The sequence below is a fragment of the Bicyclus anynana genome, chromosome 13, assembly GCF_947172395.1.
Source record: "Bicyclus anynana chromosome 13, ilBicAnyn1.1, whole genome shotgun sequence".
Classification (NCBI taxonomy): Eukaryota; Metazoa; Arthropoda; class Insecta; order Lepidoptera; family Nymphalidae; genus Bicyclus; species Bicyclus anynana.
The window spans coordinates 13,555,919-13,577,061 of NC_069095.1; the positions used below are offsets into that span (position 1 = coordinate 13,555,919).

At 39.2% G+C, this 21,143-nt stretch overlaps 1 protein-coding gene across 2 annotated transcripts in view; it reads left to right on the forward strand.

Annotated features, from left to right (window-relative positions):
* The first annotated feature begins 446 nt into the window (after positions 1–446).
* The window catches only part of LOC112044494 (protein ovarian tumor locus), a 47,308-nt gene continuing 26,611 nt past the window's right edge, over positions 447–21,143 (forward strand). Inside the window, exons 1-11 of one of the 2 annotated variants that reach the window (XM_052885093.1) lie at positions 447–632; positions 871–1,121; positions 1,197–1,294; positions 2,687–2,841; positions 4,176–4,637; positions 4,823–5,116; positions 5,545–5,726; positions 7,160–7,270; positions 8,472–8,577; positions 9,333–9,548; positions 10,515–10,654. In XM_052885093.1, the coding sequence (XP_052741053.1) occupies positions 891–1,121; positions 1,197–1,294; positions 2,687–2,841; positions 4,176–4,637; positions 4,823–5,116; positions 5,545–5,726; positions 7,160–7,270; positions 8,472–8,577; positions 9,333–9,548; positions 10,515–10,654 (1,995 nt within the window). In that variant the 5' untranslated portion in view covers positions 447–632; positions 871–890. The remainder of the gene's footprint in view (positions 633–870; positions 1,122–1,196; positions 1,295–2,686; positions 2,842–4,175; positions 4,638–4,822; positions 5,117–5,544; positions 5,727–7,159; positions 7,271–8,471; positions 8,578–9,332; positions 9,549–10,514; positions 10,655–21,143) is intronic. The other variant, XM_024080370.2, reaches the window with a different exon arrangement.

The following is a 21,143-nucleotide window of genomic DNA, read 5'->3' on the forward strand; positions in this document are numbered from 1 at the left end:
GCTACATTTTTGATAGGTGCTTTGCTCCTATTGGTCATAGCATGATGTTATGTAGCCTTCCTCGTTAAACGGGCTTTTCAACACAAGAATGATTTTTCAATTCTAACCATTGGTTCGTCAGTAGGTAAGGCAGAAGTCCGAAATTGCTTATAACGGGCGAGCAAGTGTTGTATGATGACGTCTCTGCGTTAAACGCGAGCTGATCCACCGCGCGTTCACTTTAAAATGCTTTATCTCGGGAACTAATTAACGTATCGAAATAATTCTTTCACGAGTATTTTTTGTTTTCAACGGAGAATACAGAAAGCTAACATTTAAAAATAGTTAACATTATTCATTGTTCGTACTCGACTAAAATACTAAAGTAGTCCGAACTAGGCCTAAGTGATAAAAGAGGGAGAATTAGGTGTGTGATGGTAACATTGTTTGTTTGTTTCTTGTTTGCGAATTAGCTGTTTTTAATCTGTGCACTTGAATGTGTTTTTGATGCAAAATTTTGATTTCCCTTCCCGCCGGCTCTTGACGGTTGCTTTGGCACGTGCAATTTTTTCCTAGTATTTGTGAATTAAATATAAATAGTAATAACATCAAAAGTTCAATACTGATGCTGACTGTCGGAAAATAATAATTTGGTAAGTGCTGAGCTATTACATTTTTCTTATTTATTGTAATGTGCTATTTTCTGTGCACGTGTTTTGTATCGTAGACAGCAAAACAACCATTTGCATTCACCAGTCATTTTAGCTACGATATGGTTTTTTTTAATTTAGCATGCTTGCGAATCGTAAATTTTATATGTAACACGAATATTTGTTTATCTTTTCCGGGATATTGTCATCCCAAATGCGATTTGTTTTTGTTTACCTACAGATTGTTTGCAGCGTTTAACAATGTCGCCTTCACCGATCCGATGCCGCGGCCCTTGGAAAATACACAAGCGCTCATCGGAGTCAGACCGCTGGCTCGATGAAATGGGTTTTTTCCGGAAGCATATGGCTCGGGATGCCAGTTGCCTGTTTAGGGCCGTTTCGGAAAACATTTACAACACCCAGCGCTATTTCCACAAGGTTCGATTGGACTGCGTTAATTTTATGGCATCCAAGGGCGATCTTTTCGAGAGGGTAGGGTTTTGAACTTTTTCTTTTGAGTTTATTTCAAATTATAGTCTGTTCCTAACATTCTGTTTCTTTTTATAGTCATTAAATTGTCCATTCGAAAATTATCTCAAAGAGATGTCTAATCCTTCAGAATGGGGGGGACTTATAGAAATATCTGCCCTGAGTCATCTTTATAGGTAAGAACACCTTAATAATTAACTAAGTATCATAACATCAAAACTATTGTTTTCCAATAAGATGTTATCCAATTTGCGACAGGACAGGACAATAGTGAATATGATTAGAAGACATTGGAAACAACATTTTTGTAGGATTTAGGAAGAATTTATTACTTTATGTGGAATTAAAATATGTAAATGTAAAAGTATTATGATTACAGAAGATTGTAGTTAGGCAAAATGTCTCACATTTTATAGAAATATGAAAATATTTCTATAAAATGTGAGACATTTCAATATTAGGAACAAACATCTCATTATAAATCTCATATTTATTTTTTTGAGAGACGTGATAGCCCATATGCATATGATCTCTGTCTTTGATTCAGAGTCCGGGTCATGCACCTCTAAACTTTTCAGTTATGTGCATTTTAAAAAATTAACATTAAACATCATTTGTGTGAACGTAAAACATTGTGAGAAAACCTCCATACCTGTTAATTTTCTTCATTCTCTTTGTGTGTGAAGTCTGCCAATCTGCTCACTCACGCTGGCCCAATGCAGACTGGCAGACTTCACACATGCAGAGAATTAAGAAAATTAACAGGTATGGAGGTTCTCTCACAATGTTTTACGTTCACACAAATATATGTATGCATGTATGCAGGTTTCCTCATGATCCTTTTTTTTCATAGTTTGAGACATGTGATATTTAATTTCTTAAAATGCACACAACTAAAAAGTTGAAGGTACATGCCCCGAACCACATTCATACCCACACCCTACACAATCGGAGGCAGAGGTCTTATCCATTGGGCTTATAACAGCTCACTCACAAAATTGCTTGCCAAACACTTATATACAATTTTAAAAAACTGTCATCATTGCAGCAGCCATGCTATATGCATGTTGCTGCAGTTGTAGTGAGCCTAAAGTATTTGCGCATGTTATAGAGTTATATTTTACTGCTGTGCCTATTGCACCAACAATATTACTTTATCAACATTGTGATTAACAATGGGACTTTGTCTGTTACCAGGAATCAGTTTTGCTTAGTTAATAAACACTCTGGGTGGGCTTGCACATTATATTTGTATAAGCTTCCATCCTGTTTAGTCTAGCTATAATGTTTATTGTTTAAGTTGGCAAATTGGATTCCTCTAATTGTTATCTTGGGGTACTTGACATTGAAACCTCCTAATTTTCATGCATTGTAATATCTTGGCTGTATAATATAATGGAGATTTTGGTCAAATTTATAAAATATCACTTTTTTATTTACGTTGACAATTGAAATTTTCTTTAAACTTAATAACAAGAATATACTACAAGGAATTGCTCTTAGTATTGGTATTTAGAAGTGTACAGTACATATATCTACCATGAATCAAAAATAATAAAACATTACAGGAGAAACTTTGTAATATTTGAAGCGAATAAGGGGCCACAAACTAACATCTGTAATGGCTATGGAGATACTATATACCTGTTCTATTCACCTGAAACTAAACACTTTGATGCAGTTTACAATAAAAACTTCATAGTTGCATCATCATTTTGCCAGTGTAAGTTGCAACTGCCACCTTTACTAATTTTAATTAATTATAAATACTAAAGTAGTAGCATCAATATATACTGATGCTTATGACTGTTGATTTTGGTTAGTTCATTTCAATACAAGAACAATAATATTGTGGTTACTATATGTGCTTGTGCAGTATGCTCAAATATGTATTAATTTATTTTTCAAAAGCATTTGTACTATGCACAGTAATACATTTACAGCAATGTATGGTTGAGTAACTCCATTACAATTGTAGACAAAATTTTCAATTACTTGAAATCTCTAATGTATCAGGCAACCATGGACGACATTTTCAATTATTTGACATTTTTAGTGTATCAGGCATCCATTGAGGATGTATTTAACACTTTTGCTTATAATAGTGCTTAAATTTAGGTTCTACTTACTTGCATGGTCTTTACCTACATAAAAGAGTTTCAATTTTATTTTGGAATTTTGTCAAAAAGCTCATTTCATTGAAATTGAGTGGAGGATCTTTCAATCAAACTATATTTAGATGGGTCGATATGATTTCACTTGGCTCTTTTCAAAGCCTTCTACTTTAGCATATCCAACAAAGGTATACAAAAACAATCCTACTAATATTATAAACGCGAAAGTTTGTTTGGATGTTTGTTATTCTTTAACGCCGCAACTAATTAACCAATTTGGCTAAAATTTGGTATGAAAATAGATTTTAGTGGATCTGAATTAACACATAGGCTACTTTTCATCCTTGAAAAATCCACGTTGCTCGAGGGACTTGTGAAAAACTAAACGTCGACACGGACAAAGTCACAGGCTTCCGCTTGTTAATAATAATAGTTAGTTGGTTGATTGGTTGTTTTGTTTTATGATGGTTTATGTGTCAGATTACTAGTAACCTGCCTAGGCATGCTGAGAGTATTTTGCCATTTCTTTTTCTGTCTGTATGCTGCAAATTGCCAAAAAATATATAATTTCAACAACCATTCTACCACTGATGATTTTATAATTTTTTAACGCTAATGATGACCTGAATTGCTTATCATTTTAATGCATACCAAGTATTTTGGCAAGGGTAAGGTTCTATTACTTTTAATTAATGTTAATTGAGTTAGGCAATTTTAAACCTATACTATATGACAAACTTTAGATTCTGCAGGTAAATCATTGAGATTTTACAGTGTACTGTAGTATGTTTGATTTTGTATTTGTATAATGAAACTTTATGGAAACAAAGGAAAATTCTTAGAAGACAACAAATTATTTTGATTAATACTCATAGTAGAAACAGTAGACAAAATGTATTTCAAATCAATCTTAAAAGTTATTCAAATTTTATATTTTTTATAGCTATCGTATATGAAATATTATACGATCGTGTATACCAACTAAAGGATTTGCCCTATGCTGTTGACAAAATGCTTCATGACAAAGTTCCCTCGAACCACATTGAATATTTCATGTCGGAGAATGTGGAACGTCGAAAGAAACAGAAAGAGAGGGCTAAAATCTTCATTGAAGCTCCAAATGAGAATGACAAAGATAGAAACAACAATGCTTTAGCTCTAAAATGCAAGCATCACACAGAGGATATAGAGAGAGCCAGCCTGTTGAAGGAGCCCATGAGTATCTTTGTCTTCAATCGTAGCTTGATACAGCTGGAGAATGTCTGTATGAACTGTTTGAACATCAACAGTGCTAAAGATTTGCTGGATAGTGGAATAACGCCATTCCCATATAAAGTTGCTAAAGCTTTGGACCCAGATATTTATCGGAATATCGAATTTGATGTTTGGAGTGAACTGAGGCGAGGTAATGACATTTTCGAGTTTATGTTTTCGATAAATTATTTTTCAACATATTTTTTTAAACAAGGAAAGTATAAAAAATATGTAATATTCAATAACTTCAGGGAAGTTCATTGGTTTTTTTAGTTGCATTAACTCAAAAACTGAACTCACTCAGCACTCTAAATATCAATAACTATGTATTTGCAGAACTGCGTTATGGCTCAAGGTATTGTGATGGTACAACTTTGCAAGTTGGTGTCAAATGTTATTGCAAACTTCAACCAGAACAAGATGTTCAATACAAATGCCACATTCAGGAAATGCATCCAAACGGTGGGCCGTGTTTGGTCTTCATCGAGGAGTTGGGGGAGAAGCGGCTGGTGAACTATGACCAGTTGGAGCCCCTGCCCAAAGAGCAGATCAAACCCTGGGCACCACCATACAGATATTCCCGTGCCAACTCACAGATTTTAAATTTGAGCCAAATGTTACAGCAAATAGGTGTGCCGTTCTTGTTTAATATTATTTGTTTTTTATTTGCTTGATGAATATTTTTTTGCTTTTTATATTTTTTGCAATTATGTAATTTATAAAAAAAAAATTGTATATCCATTGGAACAATGGATGTATTTAAAATACTTAATTTTCCTTGAGATACGATTCAATGTCTTCTCAGGTAGTCACCTAGACCATTAAATAGTATTAGAGTGAGTGTCTGTACTTCTATATGACTATGTTCAGAATTTAAATTGCTTTGAAACTAAATAAATGAATATGATAAATCATGAAAAATTAACACAGAGTTTCCCATCTTGTAGAACCCTACAAAAAGTAAAACTAAAAACAACTGAGAAACTTCCAAATATTTTAAATAAAATATGATTTTTATTTAGTTTTTTTTAACATCTGATATAAGTTTTTCATGTCAGGCAATATAACACGGAAGCAAGGATTGAAAGCAAGGAAAGCTAAAGACGATATCAAAGCTACAGATAATGCTCTGGCCAAGTTGCCTGTGGAAATGGATGTAGAGAACCATTCGGATATGGCCTGGACTACGCAGGGATACAACTACCATCACCTGGATTACATTAACTTCCAACCGATGCCCGTTAGTTACTTTTTGCTGTTTTCAACAAACTATCTGCAATCTATAAATTTTTTGTTTAGCAACATTATCATTATTATTAAAAAATAATAATGTTGGTAAACAATTTACCTACAGATTTATTATAGATAGATTTGTCACTGAAAATGCAATTAGTTTGATCACAGTAGTGTTTAATAGTGAGGATGTTTATAAGCATGCCACATTAGTTGAAACACCGAAAATGTATATATTTAATTACTAAAATGATATAATCGAATTTCGTTAAAAATACTTAAAAATTCATAAATAATATTCATAGAGCCAAGAGTCAAAGATGTTTTTCATGCCTAAAGTATGTATTCTATACGGAACTCCGAGGAGGTTCGAGGAGGTTCCGTATTCATTTGTTAGTATGTTTAATGTTTATATGTTTTCAAAAACTATTGATCGCATTTGGATGAGGTTTTTGTGTTACATTGAGGCAATTTATTTTTACTTGAAAAAAATTACTAACTAAAATATATTGGTTATTATTTATTGAAATAAATCCAAAACTGTGGGATGCTTATGAATACAAATCCATATCGTAGTTATGTCGTTGTAATTGTGATGTGTTGAAGTAGTGTAGTACTAGATGCTTATTTTGTGTAGTTTGTGTAGTTCTCTGTGTTATATAAATGCTTATTAGACATTGACCTCTTATAATAAAAGGATGCACAATCACATAGAAAATGTAACTTAAAAACTGGCCAATTTTGCTTTGGCAGTTATTGGTCTAAAGGCCTTTAAATATAGTCCTTAAGGGTTGAGTTTAAGGTTGAATTTGCAAATGCGACTACTTGAATTGAGTGCCAAGAAGTTGTGTTTTAGCACTCATTGAGCGGGGACGTTTTTTGGTTCCTGATTGTGCATCCACTTTTAGTAGGATATCGATGTTATTAGATAATTCGCTTACTAGCAGCTTGTTTGTATGAGTAAGAATATTATACTAAGGTATGGAGTAAAATAAACATTTTTTAAATATTAGTTTTGTTATTTTTTACGTATTTAATTATATATATATCAATGGGTAATATATTCAAGTTCAAGAAAATTCAAGTTTTACCAAAATTTTTATTAAAACGAATGGCCCGCAAGAAAATTGGTGTTATGTGACGCTGCTATCCATAGACAGTAGCAGCGACAGTTATTTTGTGGCAGAAGAAACACCTCGAGCAGGTCTCAGGACTTGTGACCTTGGGAGTAGGTTAAGGGATCCTTGTAGAATGCAAAATACTTACCTTACCTGCCCGACATTTTCTCCATGCCCACACTAAACAATTGATGAACAATGATAAACAATAATTAACTAACGCGACTGGCAGCGTGACGGTGGCTACGCTGCCTAATAAACAACTTAGCTTTAACCATCAAGGACCCTCTTAGTTAAATAGTTTATGTTGTTTGTGTTCCAGGTTGAAATACAAGTACTGCCCCTAATGGTGGACTGCAGGCCGGCGGGGGCTCCGCCCCACGAGATTGCGCAGATCACCAATGGTGCGCCGCCCGAAAACCAGCAGAACCAGGTATGACTAAGGGTTCATTTTCATGCCGCCGACTGCAGTTAGTGACTGCCGTCGACTGCCGCCGAGACGCCGCCGACTGCAGTGCGACGTGCCGTTGGCAACGTGCTGCTCGTGTAAATGAACACTTACATTATGAATACATCAATACAATCATATAAAAAAAATGTGTGGTAAAGCTATAAAATAATATTTTTTATCAAATTATGCAATTATAATTATTTTTTTATATTGTTTATGCAGTATATTTTTTTTATAAATAAAAAAAATGTTTTTTCGTAGACCTGGAATTGAACTCTGAAGTTTGCCCCTTAGTTTCACACTTGTCCAATTTAGTCGAAATGTGTTAACTTGATGCACGGCTTGGGGTTTATTTTACGGAATTTCTTGATTCGGTCGCCGCGCTCGAAGCCCGCGATAAAAGCTATGCAATAGCTTAAATATTTCTTTTAATTGGCCCAGGTCTGCTATTGTCAATATTTCATTGGCTCCATTTATCGCTCATTTTATTTTTAACTATACATATATAACACAAAAACAAATAATCACACCTGATTGAAACTAAGAGGCAAACTTATTAAACCAGAGTACGATTTTGTTTGTGTTGCACTATGGTTAGGCTTAAATTCAATGTGTTGTTTGTTGAATAATAAATAAATAAATAAAATAATTACAGCTCAACTTAAAAAACTGCATAATTACATAAGTTGATAAAAAATACTGTGCAATAGCTTTATCGGCGCAGTCCCCGAGTATCCACACGTATGTTTTCATGCTCTAACTTCATATGTGTTGAGTACCCACACGTATGTTTTCATGTTGTAACTTCATATGTGTTGAGTACTACACGTATGTTTTCATGCTCTAACTTCATATGTGTTGAGTACCCACACGTATGTTTTCTTGCTCTAACTTCATGTGTTGAGTACCCACACGTATGTTTTCATGCTCTAACTTCATATGAGTTGAGTACCCACAAGTATGTTTTCATGCTCCAACTTCATTAACTTCATATGTGTTGAGTACCCACACGTATGTTTTCATGCTCTAACTTCATATGAGTTGAGTACCCACACGTATGTTTTCATGCTCTAACTTCATATGAGTTGAGTACCCACACGTATGTTTTCATGCTCTAACTTTATATGTGTTGAGTACCCACACGTATGTTTTCATGTTGTAACTTGTTGTGTTGTTGTCCCAGCCGGCGGCGGGCGGCGGCGGCGACATGGCGCACGGCGCGCCGGCGGTGCGCGCCTCCACGCCCGCTGCCACCAGCGCCGTCACCACCTACTCCGCCAACTACAACGGTAGGTCACAGAATGACGATGACATAGAATGAGTCTTTACAAGCAGCGCGGTGAGGCCGGTGAAAACCATGAGAATACAAACGAACGTCACGCGTCTCCTTGACATTCGCATATACAAACTTTTTTCATAATTTGTACTTTTTAAATTTAACACAAACAACAATTATGTAAATTAATATACTAATCAATAGTTACCAATAAAATATATATTCTTAAGTTTTTGTAAACAGTTTTTAAAATATTTAAAAACATGAGACGCCATATTTCTTTAATAATATTGAAAATTACTGAGGCGACGTACTTGTTGTATCGTACTGACTCAGGAATGTATTCGTTTTTGAATTTTGTATATGGAGCAGCTATTATTATTCTTTAATTAATCTGTGAGTACGTTATTGTTAGTTCCTGGGTTCGATCTCCGGCTGGGCCGATTGCGGTGTTCTTAATTGGTCCAGGTCTGGCTGGTGGGCTTCGGCCGTGGCTATTTACCACACTACCGGCAAAACCGTACCGCCTAGCAATTTAGCGTTCCGATACGATGTCGCGTAGAAACCGAAAGGGGTGAAGATTTTAATCCTGCTCCTAACAAGTTAGCCCGCTTCCATTTTAGATTGCACTATCACTTACCACCAAAGTTACCACCACCACCACTCCGCTTCGTTCGCAAGTCCCTGTCTACTTAAGAGGAGCGGAGATTTTGTGCCATCCTATTGGTTAACATGTTGTGTATAAATGGTCGGCTGTGTGTGTCACAGGCGCCATGAGCGCGCCGCCGCCGCCGCCCGGCGTGGGCGTGGGCATGGGCGTGGGCGCGGGCGTGGGCGTGGGCTACGGCTGCGCGCCGTACGCGTGCGGCAACGTGAAGGGCGTGGTGTGGTGCGGGCCGCACGCGCCGCCGCCGCCGCCGCCCGGCGTCAACCCGCACGTGTTCAAGAGCTTGCAGCCCAGCGGCGCTGACCTGCCCATGAATGGTCAGTCATTCATTCATCTATTTCGCTCCATAATAATAATTTATTTATTAAAAAAAATACTTGGACTTTGCTTACGAGATTACCGCCATGTGGAATTTTGAGTCAACTATTATTGTTCCGATAGTTGTTTCAGTCAATGGTCTTATAGCGAAAAGTTTCGACCAACACCTTAAGAAGCTTTCGCTTAACTGTTGGATCAAGAGTCGGATACAGAAGGCAGTGATTATTGAGACTGCGCGTATTGTGTGGAGGTTCCTAACTCTGGAGCCCTGACCACCGGTTGCTTGGACACTCAAATGTCCCGCAGCGGGAGGGTGAATTTTTTTTTTTTATAAATTTTTAATAATGTTTTGTATTTTATACTTATATTGTTAAAAATTAAAAAAAAGAAGTAATAAATAAATGAGAGAAAAAAAATATTATTACGAAACACATCTAAAACTCACGTGATACAAAGTTCGGGTGTGTTATTTTAGCAGACTCAGAAGTGATTACAAAAATAAACGAAAGCGAATGTCGAACAAAGGTTTCACAACATTTGTCAAGACAACTTAATTAACAAATCAAACTGTAACCAAAATAAGACCCTGGAATGGCAGAGAATGACGTTGAGGGAAGTCACGCACTTGTGAACGTTGTGTAGGGTTAAAGGCGCCTTTGACAGATATCTAACATTCCACTCCCCTATTCCACTCAAGTCACTCTCCCCGTCTGTCCCAAGTAATCCATAAAGAATTACACAACAAGACATGTGGACGGCTCGACGTCACGAGCACACTGAAGCCGTCCGTACCGCAAGTCGTTGCAACGCGGCGATAACAGTTATGTGTATTTTAAGAATTGAGGTAAATATATGTGAAGTCTGCCATTGGGCCAGCGTGGTGGACTAAGGTCTAACTCCTCTCATTCTGAGAGGAGACTTGTGCTCAACAGTGAGTTTGGATATAAAATGACGGTTGACTACAGATATCGCGACGCTCCGGTACTACTTCAACCTGGGCGTGGAGTGCATGTGGGCGGCGTACGGCGCGCCGCCGCACGCGCCGCTGCCGCACCCGCTGCCGCACGCGCCGCCGCGCCACTACGTGCCGCGCGACCTCGCACAGGTGGGCACTGACCTTAGACCATTTAATAACAGGACCTGCCTCGCTTTCCGATACCCTTCTGGCAAAGATCAAAAATCTATGATCAACGCGTTTATAAAAACTAACATTTTTGTAATTGTTTTTGTCGTGTAAAAAGTTCCCTAAAAATGCCGGTTTTGTGTAGTTAAATGGAATAAAAAAAAAACTTGTAATAAAATGGAATAAAAACGGCCAAAACTTGTAGTTTAGTAAAAGATGGAGTAACGTTTTATTTGAAAGTATTTAAACCTTAATTTTATCAAATTTGTAATAAAAACAATTTATAAAAAGAATCGATTCTTTTGACGAAACAGCCAAACATCGATCAGTAATCGAATATTCTATGTATTTAATCCGTGGATAGTCTAAGCAATGTTTGTTAGTCTGTGTAAAAATTATGCGTGTGTGTATTGCGAGTCAAATTTATAGCTGTGTGTAGTGTATGGACATAGAATATTTTTAATGGTGTTAAATATTTTCGATGTGTGAGTTTACCTCGTCCCCTTCAAAAAACGACAGACAATTTTGTTCGTGAATTTGAGTGCGATGCGTCTCCATTTTCTAATTCCCCTATGGTCATGTCGCTGTAACAGCCGTGGCAATGATACGGAGCCCTGGACTACAGGGGCGCTAGTAATACGTGTGAAAGCAAACGTTACTAAAATCAAATATAATAGCTACCTCACTTCACTTGTAAAGAGTACGTCCAAATCGAAACTTTTTCTCTTTCTAGAACTATACTTGAGATGTCTTCTTCTTCTTCTTGATGTCGCGGCTCTGCAGGTCTTCTTGAGGTCCTGTATCACGTTGACCGTTACCGATCTATTGTGATCGCCACTGACTAGATATCCCCTCCAATACTGGTTGCTGCCAGGTACAGCAGCAGTTTCTTGGCTGGGATGTGTTTCACCTCCTCTGGATCCATTGTGTAATGCCCTAAGTGGAGGTTGCGTTTATGTATTAGAGCTGAGCAATTGCATAAGATGTGCATAGGTGTTTCCTCTGCCTCTAGGCAGAGTCTGCACAGATCTGTGTCCCAGAGTTTAAGATTGAACATGTGTCTATTGAGTCCACAGTGTCCGGTAAGTGCCCGCACTAAGATACATAGGTTTTTCCTACTAACCACTAATAGGTCTGAAGCAGCCTTCTTATTGAAGGATTTTACTAGCGCTTTTGAGTGATTGATTCCTGGAAGTTTTCTCCAGCGAATAAGGGTGTCGTAGTAACAGTAGGTTAACAGGGTGAGTTTGGCTAGGCTTTTAGGTATACCACAGGAGGGTTCAGGTCCTGTCTGTGGTAACCTCGCGCCTAGTTGAAATGTCATTCGATTTGGAATCACAATGTACATTGTGAAAAAATCAAGGGCCGCTAACAAAAATTGTAAAAGTTATAAACAATTAACTAATAATAAAAAACAGGGTTTGGTTTTTTACTTTTATCTCAAAAACTATTTAAGAATTTTCAATTCTGACAAAAGATTCAAAAAGAAGACAACCCACCACCTCCCATGGCCCTTTCAACCTCTCGGTAATTTGGGCCGAATCGAGGGAGGGCGAACCCGGTACTTGCTCTTTGCGTGTTCCCGGGACGCCTTCTTGACTCCCTACAAGTTGTTTTCTCTTTTCGCTCCTTGTCCCTTGATACTCACTCTCCCCCTTCTGGGGCTGGACGACACACGACGTTGAGATCCGCTTGCCCGCCGCGGTCCATGCATCACCTTCGACCGGTGGTCAACGGTCCAGAGCGCTCCGCCTCGCGTGCCACCGATGCGCGAACTCCCGTAGCTTGCCGAAGTTGACCGCCGAGCTAACGAGATCCTGGTAGTACACCGGTCCCGCCTCTTCTCTGACGATCCCTTCCAACATTGCACTCCGGAGGTCCTCGTACTCGCCGCATTCCCACAGGACATGGTGGAGGTCTTCCTCCGCCAGCCCACACACACAGTCGCCAGTCTCGCTGAGGCACATGTCACGCAGGCGCTTCCGGAAGCAGCCGTGACCCGTCAGGACCTGCGAGGTCTCATAGTCCGGCGCGACCCAGGTCGCCCTGAGTCGGCCAGCCACGTCCGGGAAAAATCGACGTAGTTCACTTCCCTTCGTCTCATTCGCCCATCGCTCCTGCCACTCGCGGGTCATGGCCGACCCGATTTCTAGCTTACGCCTGCTCCACTCCCCTTTGGCCGCGGTACTACGCGCCGCATCCAGCCTGGCAGCACGGATCACCTCGAGATCTGCCGGCAACACGCCCGCCAGAACGGCGAGCGCAGCGGCGCTGTTCGAGCGGTAAGCCTTGGTCAGAAGAACCAAGGCCGGCCTTTGGGCCCTGATAAGGGTCGTCCGAACGACGTAGAGCGTTGCCCTCTGAGCCCAACACGCCGCAGCATACACGACCGTCGCTACAAAGGTGCCGTAGTAGAGGATCCGCAGCGCAGGGTACCTAACACCCCATGAGGTGGTAGATACCCGCGAAATCTTGCCGAAGCAGTTCGCAGCGCGCTCTCCGACCGATCGCGCATGCTCAGCGAAGGACAGACTTGAGTCGATCGTTACGCCAAGTACAACGGTATGCCGCACAGACTTGATCGACGCGCCGCCAAGTTTGATTACTGGAGCCCGCTGGAGCTTCCCTCTGAGCGTCACCATTTGGGATTTGTGCGGTGCGAACGAGAGACGGTTCCGTTGTGCCCAGTCCTCAAAGAGGGCGATGGAGTCGGCCGCAGCCAACTCGATCGCCCGTCTGGAGTCAGCCTCGATCAGTACAGTGACGTCATCCGCGTACGCAACAACTCTGACACCCCCCCGTAGCGGCAACCGAAGCAAGTCATCCAGCAGGACGTTCCACAGTGTGGGGCCTAGCACGGATCCCTGAGGACAACCCTTTGTAGATACCTTCCACTGCACCCGATCACCGACGAACATCCCCACGCGTCTTCCGCGGAAGTAGTCCGACAACATCCGGTAGATGTTTGGTGGACAGCCGCCTCGCTTGCACTTGAGGAGAATCATCGGCCACCAGGCATTGTCGAAGGCACCAGAGATGTCCAGAAAAATTGCCACTGCAAGCCTTATAGTTTGTGCCGGTTTTTGTGAAACGATTTGGATGAAATTTCTAGTGCGTCCCCAGCCAAACATACAGCTTGTAGACCAGAATCTCAAATGTTACCACCGAGATTCTGGCTTTCGGATCTATACCCGTAGGAGGATGCGGGGTTAAGTAAACAAAAAAAACACTTTTACAGTAATCACCGGTATTTGGCTTCTATATTTTTAGATGAACCTTTTTTTTACAATATAAAAGTAATGCTAAACCCTTGAGAAACCCTAAAAGGACAAAATATTAATGGGTTAAATTACATAAAAAAAACCAGGTTTCCTAAATGTTAAGTTACTTTGTACATACTTTGTAAATAAACAGTGGTTATCTCAAATATTTGTTTTATTATACCAATCCTTGGGGATTAGATGGTGTCGATATAGCGTTTGGATTTTTGTTGACCAAACCACTGCCACGGCTAGGTATTTAAAGTGGGTCCGTCGAACAACGCACTAGAAGTTATGAATTCACATCGCTACCAGCCAAATCCACAAGGATGATTCCATTTAAGTTCGCTTAGCAATTACACACGTTTATACTAAAGGGACAACAAACACGTTGCATTTTAAACACTCACGAAAGAGGTCTAGTTATCTCTAAATCTTATTGTAATCTGAACGGTATATCCGAATCACCACCAACAATTAATGTAACGCATCCTTTTAAAAAAACAATATATAAAAATAGAAGTTTTAGCATGACTCCATTTAACAAAAGAAAGAATAGGTACGACCTGACGTTTATGATGGAAGCTGACACCACGCGGTCGCTGACCTTGCTGTTGCATTCATCCGTCCGTCATTTTGTCTGGCGGCCAGCGAACCTCCAAGATTTACGCCGCTAACAGCATGCTACTCGACGCGTGCAAATGATTAAATGTAATAGTCAACTCAGGTTCCATAAAAATGTTCCAAGAATGACCAAAGGTTTCAGAACCGGCGTTTCAAATGTCTACAACCAATCTACGTTTCTACATAATAACGTGGTTGTATTAAGAAGAAGTGTGATTACATTAGGTCACGTATATAGGTTAGGTTAAGTTCAGAATATATTACATTCCCGTTAGCCTTTCGAAACAAACCTAGAGATTCCAAATTTGACCACCCAAAATTAAAATCCACGACGTTACAATACCCCCCAAAATAGTAGAAGTTTTTTGCTACCAAAAAACTTTCGCTGCCCTCAGCGCTCTAAGAAGCAATCATCTGTAACGACGTTATAAAAAAAAAAAAAAACACTCTATGCTAACACTGATAATGGAATAAAACACTCATCTAAACTACATAAAGAAAATATAAGTAAAAGAAAAAAAAATATATATACCTAAATACCGATGATACCTAAAATTAAACTATAACTAACGTTGATGTAGATACTTGTTCCGGTTTCCCTTTGCTGTAACAAAAATGCCTGGTTCTATTTTACATCTTGAATTTATACTCTCATAAAATAATAGCAAACATAATAACTCTATCTATTTTTGCTCGTCGGCAACTAATAACAATAATTTCCGGCTACCTATTATAATGTTAGGTTCAATCACCTAAATTATTCACTATCTTCTTTAAACTACGCCCACCTAACTCTATAAGAAATTCTAAAACTAAACAACACTACTGGAGAATAACTTATGAAAATATCATAAACGATCTTGTTGCTTCATGCAGCTTGATCTAACACAGCCTATTTCAAACTGTAATACATGTTATCACTATACCATATACCAACATGGGACTGAGTCTCCATGTGAAATGAGTTCATATGACTCCATAATAAATGCCCAGAGTCTGGGAAAAATTCCTAGCACAACGATTGCTAACAGATCTCTGGGAACAAAGCGTCTCTGTGTTAAACACAGCACAGTAAATATCTCACGAACTATATTTTGTTCATAGCGTGATAATAATATTTCTCTAATCACCTTTCAGGAATTTCCGACTAACCCAATCCAACTTGATCCATCCATTTCTAATACACACCTACCTCATCATTTATACTGACCTTTCATTCATCACTCTATCAAACTGTAGTAACCTATTTGTATTTATAAGTGTACTTTACCATTCTTCTTGTGTGTTTAAGTACCTAACTTAGTATTTATACACTTTATGGACGAATATATGAGTTAGTCTACCGTTTTAGGTCTTTAATATGCCAAGAGCCTATTTTTGTACCGTCTTTCCTCTCTAGTTCGTATACTAGTGGTGACAATACTTTGACTATTTTACACTTTTCGTATTTAGGAGCAAGCTTTGCCATTTTGAATTTTTGCGCGTCACTTTGTGTATATGTGGTTTTCCATACCCAATCCCCTACTGCGAATCTAGCATTTCTTCGCCTACGGTTATAATATTGTGCGTTCCTAGCGTGTGCCTCTAGAAGTTTCTTGCGAACACTATCATAAATCTCCTCCATGCATCCAAACTTCCCAGCATATTCATCACGTGGCATAGCTACCTTGTACTCACTCTGCGTATCTAAGTAGAAATCTCCGTTTATCACTGGCTCACGGGCGTGTACTAAGAAAAACGGTGAAAACCCAGTCGATTCATTTATCGCGCTATTTATTGCGAACTGGATCTTTCTTAGATTTAGGTCCCAGGTTCGATGATCCTCTTCTACATACGACGCTACAGCGGTCATAATTGTTTTGTTGTAGCGTTCTACCAGGTTTACTTGCGGAGTGTAACGAGGAGTATAGTGAAGCCTTGGCACGTTGTAGCGCTTTATGACATTCCTGAACTCGGAACCGGTCATTTGTGTTCCGTTGTCCAGGATTACCGTCTCCGGCGCTCCATGTACCAGGACCAACCCGTCTTCGAAGTTTTTAGCCACCAACGCTGATGTTGCGCGGCGTAACGGAAATAGTAGAGTGTATTTAGAGAAAACGCACGTTATTACTAGCAGGTATGTGTATCCAGACCTACTTCGTGGAAGTGGACCCGCTAAGTCCAAACTCACTACTTGGAAGGGACGTGAACATACCTTTGGTTTCCCCATCAAACCAGGGACTGCTTGTGTAGAATGTTTATATGCTTTACATACGTCACATGATTTTACGAAATTTTCTATGTCTTTGTACATACCCGGCCAGAAATATCTTAAACATAAGCGTCTATGTGTTTTAAAAACACCTAGGTGTGCAGCTGTTGGTTCACAATGGTTCTCACTTATAATTTTGTTTCTCAAACCTTTTGGAATGACCTCTTTCCAATCAAACTCGCTTATTAGATCATACTTGCTTTTACTTAAGCGAAATAAAATATTATCTTTAACCATATAATTTGGAAAGTGTGTAGGTTTAGAAACACAATTATTTTTTATCCTCTCATACCATTCATCTTTCATACCTGAGGTAGGTGTATCAGACGTTGCATGGATTGCCTCAACTTTCATGAGTCGCGATAGAGCATCAGGAACTACATTGTCTGTGCCTTTTCTATGTTCTATCTCAAAATCGAATTGAGACAGTCGGCAACCCCATCGAGCTAACCTACCAGAAGGATTTTCCAAATTCAAAAACCACTTTAAAGACGAATGGTCTGTAACTATCGTGAACTTCCTACTTCCTAAGTACGCTTGGAACTTTTCGACTGCAAATATGACTGCTAGGGCCTCCCGTTCCGTAGCACTGTAGTTCCTTTCATTCTTATTTAAAGATCTACTAACATAAGCTATCGGATGATCGTGACCCTCGATCATCTGTGACAACATTCCCCCCAAACCGTACGACGAAGCATCACAATGGACAGTAAAAGGCTTACTAAAATCAGGAACTGCTAATACTGGAGCTGACACCAATGCATTTTTTAGCAACGAGAAGGCCTTGTCAGCTGCCTCGTTCCACTGGAACCTCGGCGCGTTCCTCCCTTTGCTGGTCAGCTTGTTCAGCGGTGCTGCAATTGTTGAAAAGTTACGAATAAATCGCCTGTACCAAGAGCAAGTTCCTAAAAATACTTTTACTTCCCGGGCTGTGGTTGGGGTCGGAAAATTTAAAATTGAAGAGATCTTATCAGGATCCGTATGTAACCCAAACTCATCAACTACATAACCTAAATACTTGATTGACTCCCTAAAGAATTTGCATTTGTCAAAAGACACTGTCAAGTTAGCTGACTTTAATTTATTCAGGACTCTATTTAGCAACAACAAGTGAGTAGAGAAATCCGATGAACATATCACAATGTCATCTATATAACAAAAAACATAACCATTGTCTACGTCACTACAAAAGTTTTGATTTATTAATTTATCCATTAATCTTTGTTGCCGCGCCGGAGCATTACAAAGTCCAAAGGCCACAACTTTGAATTTAAATAATCCTGCCCCTTCAATTTGGAAACTCACTTTTTCCTGTGAACGTTCTGATAGAGGTATCTGCCAAAATGAAGATGACAGATCTATAGTCGACAGGAATTTGGCCTCCTTCAAACTATCAAGTATTTGAGGAATGTATGGTATAGCATACGAGTCCTTCTTTGTCACTGCGTTTAGCTTCCTGCAGTCCAAGCAGAACCTCCAATCACCATTTGCCTTTTTGACTAAAATAACTGGGTTGTTCCACGGACTTTCACTGGGAGTAACGACGTCTAATGCCAACATCTTTTTTAACTCTTCCTGCAACGCCACCTTCTTTTCCGGCGATAGCGGATATTGTTTTACCCTAATGGGTAGAGCATCACCTGTGTCGATGTCGTGCTCTATTAAGGACGTCCTACCAAGACCTTTTAATTCAAAAGAGATGTCATGGAATTTCCCTATAATGGCATTTGCTAGTTCTTTCTGCTCGGTTGACAGATTTTCCAAAGACTGAATAGTGTTTACCCTATTCGTACTCAAAGTCTCGCAGAAGCTCGCTGGTTGATACTTATAGTCAATGCAGTCTAATATCTCTGGGGCGATATTGAATGCCCTCCAAAAATCTATACCTAATATTATATCCGATATTATTGTAGGTATAACAAAAAATTTAATGGCACAGGTAGTGTCATGACATGTTATTGGTAGGTACATGTAACCTATACTTTCCAGCTTAACACCATTTGCCACGGTGCAGGAGATATTACTAAATTTTTCTAGCTTGAAACCAATTTTGATGAAGTTTTCGTGAGAGTTGTTACCTAGTATTGAGATGCATGCTCCTGAATCAAGTAGACCACAAATTTTAAGGTTGACTACTTTAAATTTAAGATAAGGCCTAATATCATTCTTTTTTGGTTGAAATCGAACAGATGCCAAAGTGCCGAAACTTTTTAATTTTTTAAATTTTTTATTTATGCTGGCATCGTTCGAGCAGACTAGTTTTTTGGACTAGTAGCCGCTTTGTTACATTTTGGACACGTAAACTTCGTGTACCCAGGGGTTTTACAACCGTAACAGTGTACGTTATGCCTCACTAACCGCTGGTTTCTATATTTGTTACCAGTGTGTGACGGCCCTGCCCTGGTTTGGTCATTATCATTAACCCGTCCTTTGTTGTGAGGGTTACCATGTTCATATTTACCCTGGCTGTTATAAAACCGATTTTGATGCAACTTGCTATGTTGTTTATAACGACCCTGGTCATTATGAACCTGATTTGAATGAAAATTTTGTTCGTTGTCCAAATATGCCACATTTTTATTTTTATTTTTATAAGTAAATTCAGGAGTTAAAATAGAATTCGAACGGCCGGGCTCAGCAAATTGTGTGGCCCTTTGACTGGCCGCTTCGAGTTTCCTGCATGCATCTTTCAGCTGCGATATGGATGAAATGGTTGTCAACGCGAGCTGCTGCGAAAACTTTGGGCGTACATTGTGTAATAGAATTTCTAATTTTTCGACCTCGGACATCGAAGTCCTCAGCCGAGCAAACAAGCAAGCCATTATAGAAAAATATTTATGCACGGGCTCTTCAGCCCCCTGCGTCCTAGATCTTATCTCTCCTCGCAACCTATAGTCATAATCGACGGGGTCAAATTCCTCTAATAAAAGATTTTTAAGGTCAGACCAAGAGCGTACCTGATCTCTGATACCTCTGTACCAGAGTAGTGCCTGATCTTCAAACAGCTGAACCGCCGACCTGAAGAGTTTAGCCTCAGAGACACCGTAGCAAAGCTGAAGCTCCTCCACTCGTTCGACGAAGGAGCGCGGATCGGTGGAGCCATTAAATTTTAGGTTCCACTTCGCCAGGTTTTTGTCCCCGGAGCACTCTATTTCCGAAGCCTCCGCTGAAGGTGACGGCTTAGAAGATGTAGACAATTGTTCTGAAACATTTTTTCCAGGCGCTTCAATGATTGCAATAAATTTTCCTAATCTCAGTCTGGCCTCCCCGACCTTGGCTGAAACCTTAGCTGATTCGTCGACCTTCAATCTGTTTACTCTATGAAACAGGTGATAGGCTAGGGCCTCTGCCCTTGCTATAGATCCCCTATCACCTGATTTTCCCCATCCTTCAATAATTGTGGCTAGTTCATTTAACTTATCATTAATTATTACTAATTCGGTGTTGCTGTCTATATTTGTTTCTAATATGGCAGTCGAGGGGCACTCAATCATGAGGCCTCGCATCTGCCTCCTAAGCTCATCTACAGTACTACCCGGAGTCTCGGATCTGATCGAGACCTCGTATACCAGCTCATCCTTCCTCAAAGAGTGAAACTGTATTTCCTTATGACCTGACATTATTTATTGGTGATGGTACAACTATTTTTTAAAACATTAAATTAATATTGAGTTACTTAAAATAACAATAATAACTAAAAATTCAGTAATTAAATTTCTCTATAAACATAACTAACTATGCCAAATACACCATCACAAAAAAAATGATCATGGGTTATTTTATATTAAGCTTATGCTGAAACAAAATCTTATAGTAATAGAAATTGGAACAGAAAACAAAAAAAAATATTGTTAGAGTGGTGTTCGGATGATTCTATTATTCCCTTTTCTCTCCCACGTTGTACAGATCCTTTAGGATTAATAAAAAAATCCCCAGGCGCCACTGCAAGCCTTATAGTTTGTGCCGGTTTTTGTGAAACGATTTGGATGAAATTTCTAGTGCGTCACCAGCCAAACATACAGCTTGTAGACCAGAATCTCAAATGTTACCACCGAGATTCTGGCTTTCGGATCTATACCCGTAGGAGGATGCGGGGTTAAGTAAACAAAAAAAACACTTTTACAGTAATCACCGGTATTTGGCTTCTATATTTTTAGATGAACCTTTTTTTTACAATATAAAAGTAATGCTAAACCCTTGAGAAACCCTAAAAAGACAAAATATTAATGGGTTAAATTACATAAAAAAAACCAGGTTTCCTAAATGTTAAGTTACTTTGTACATACTTTGTAAATAAACAGTGGTTATCTCAAATATTTGTTTTATTATACCAATC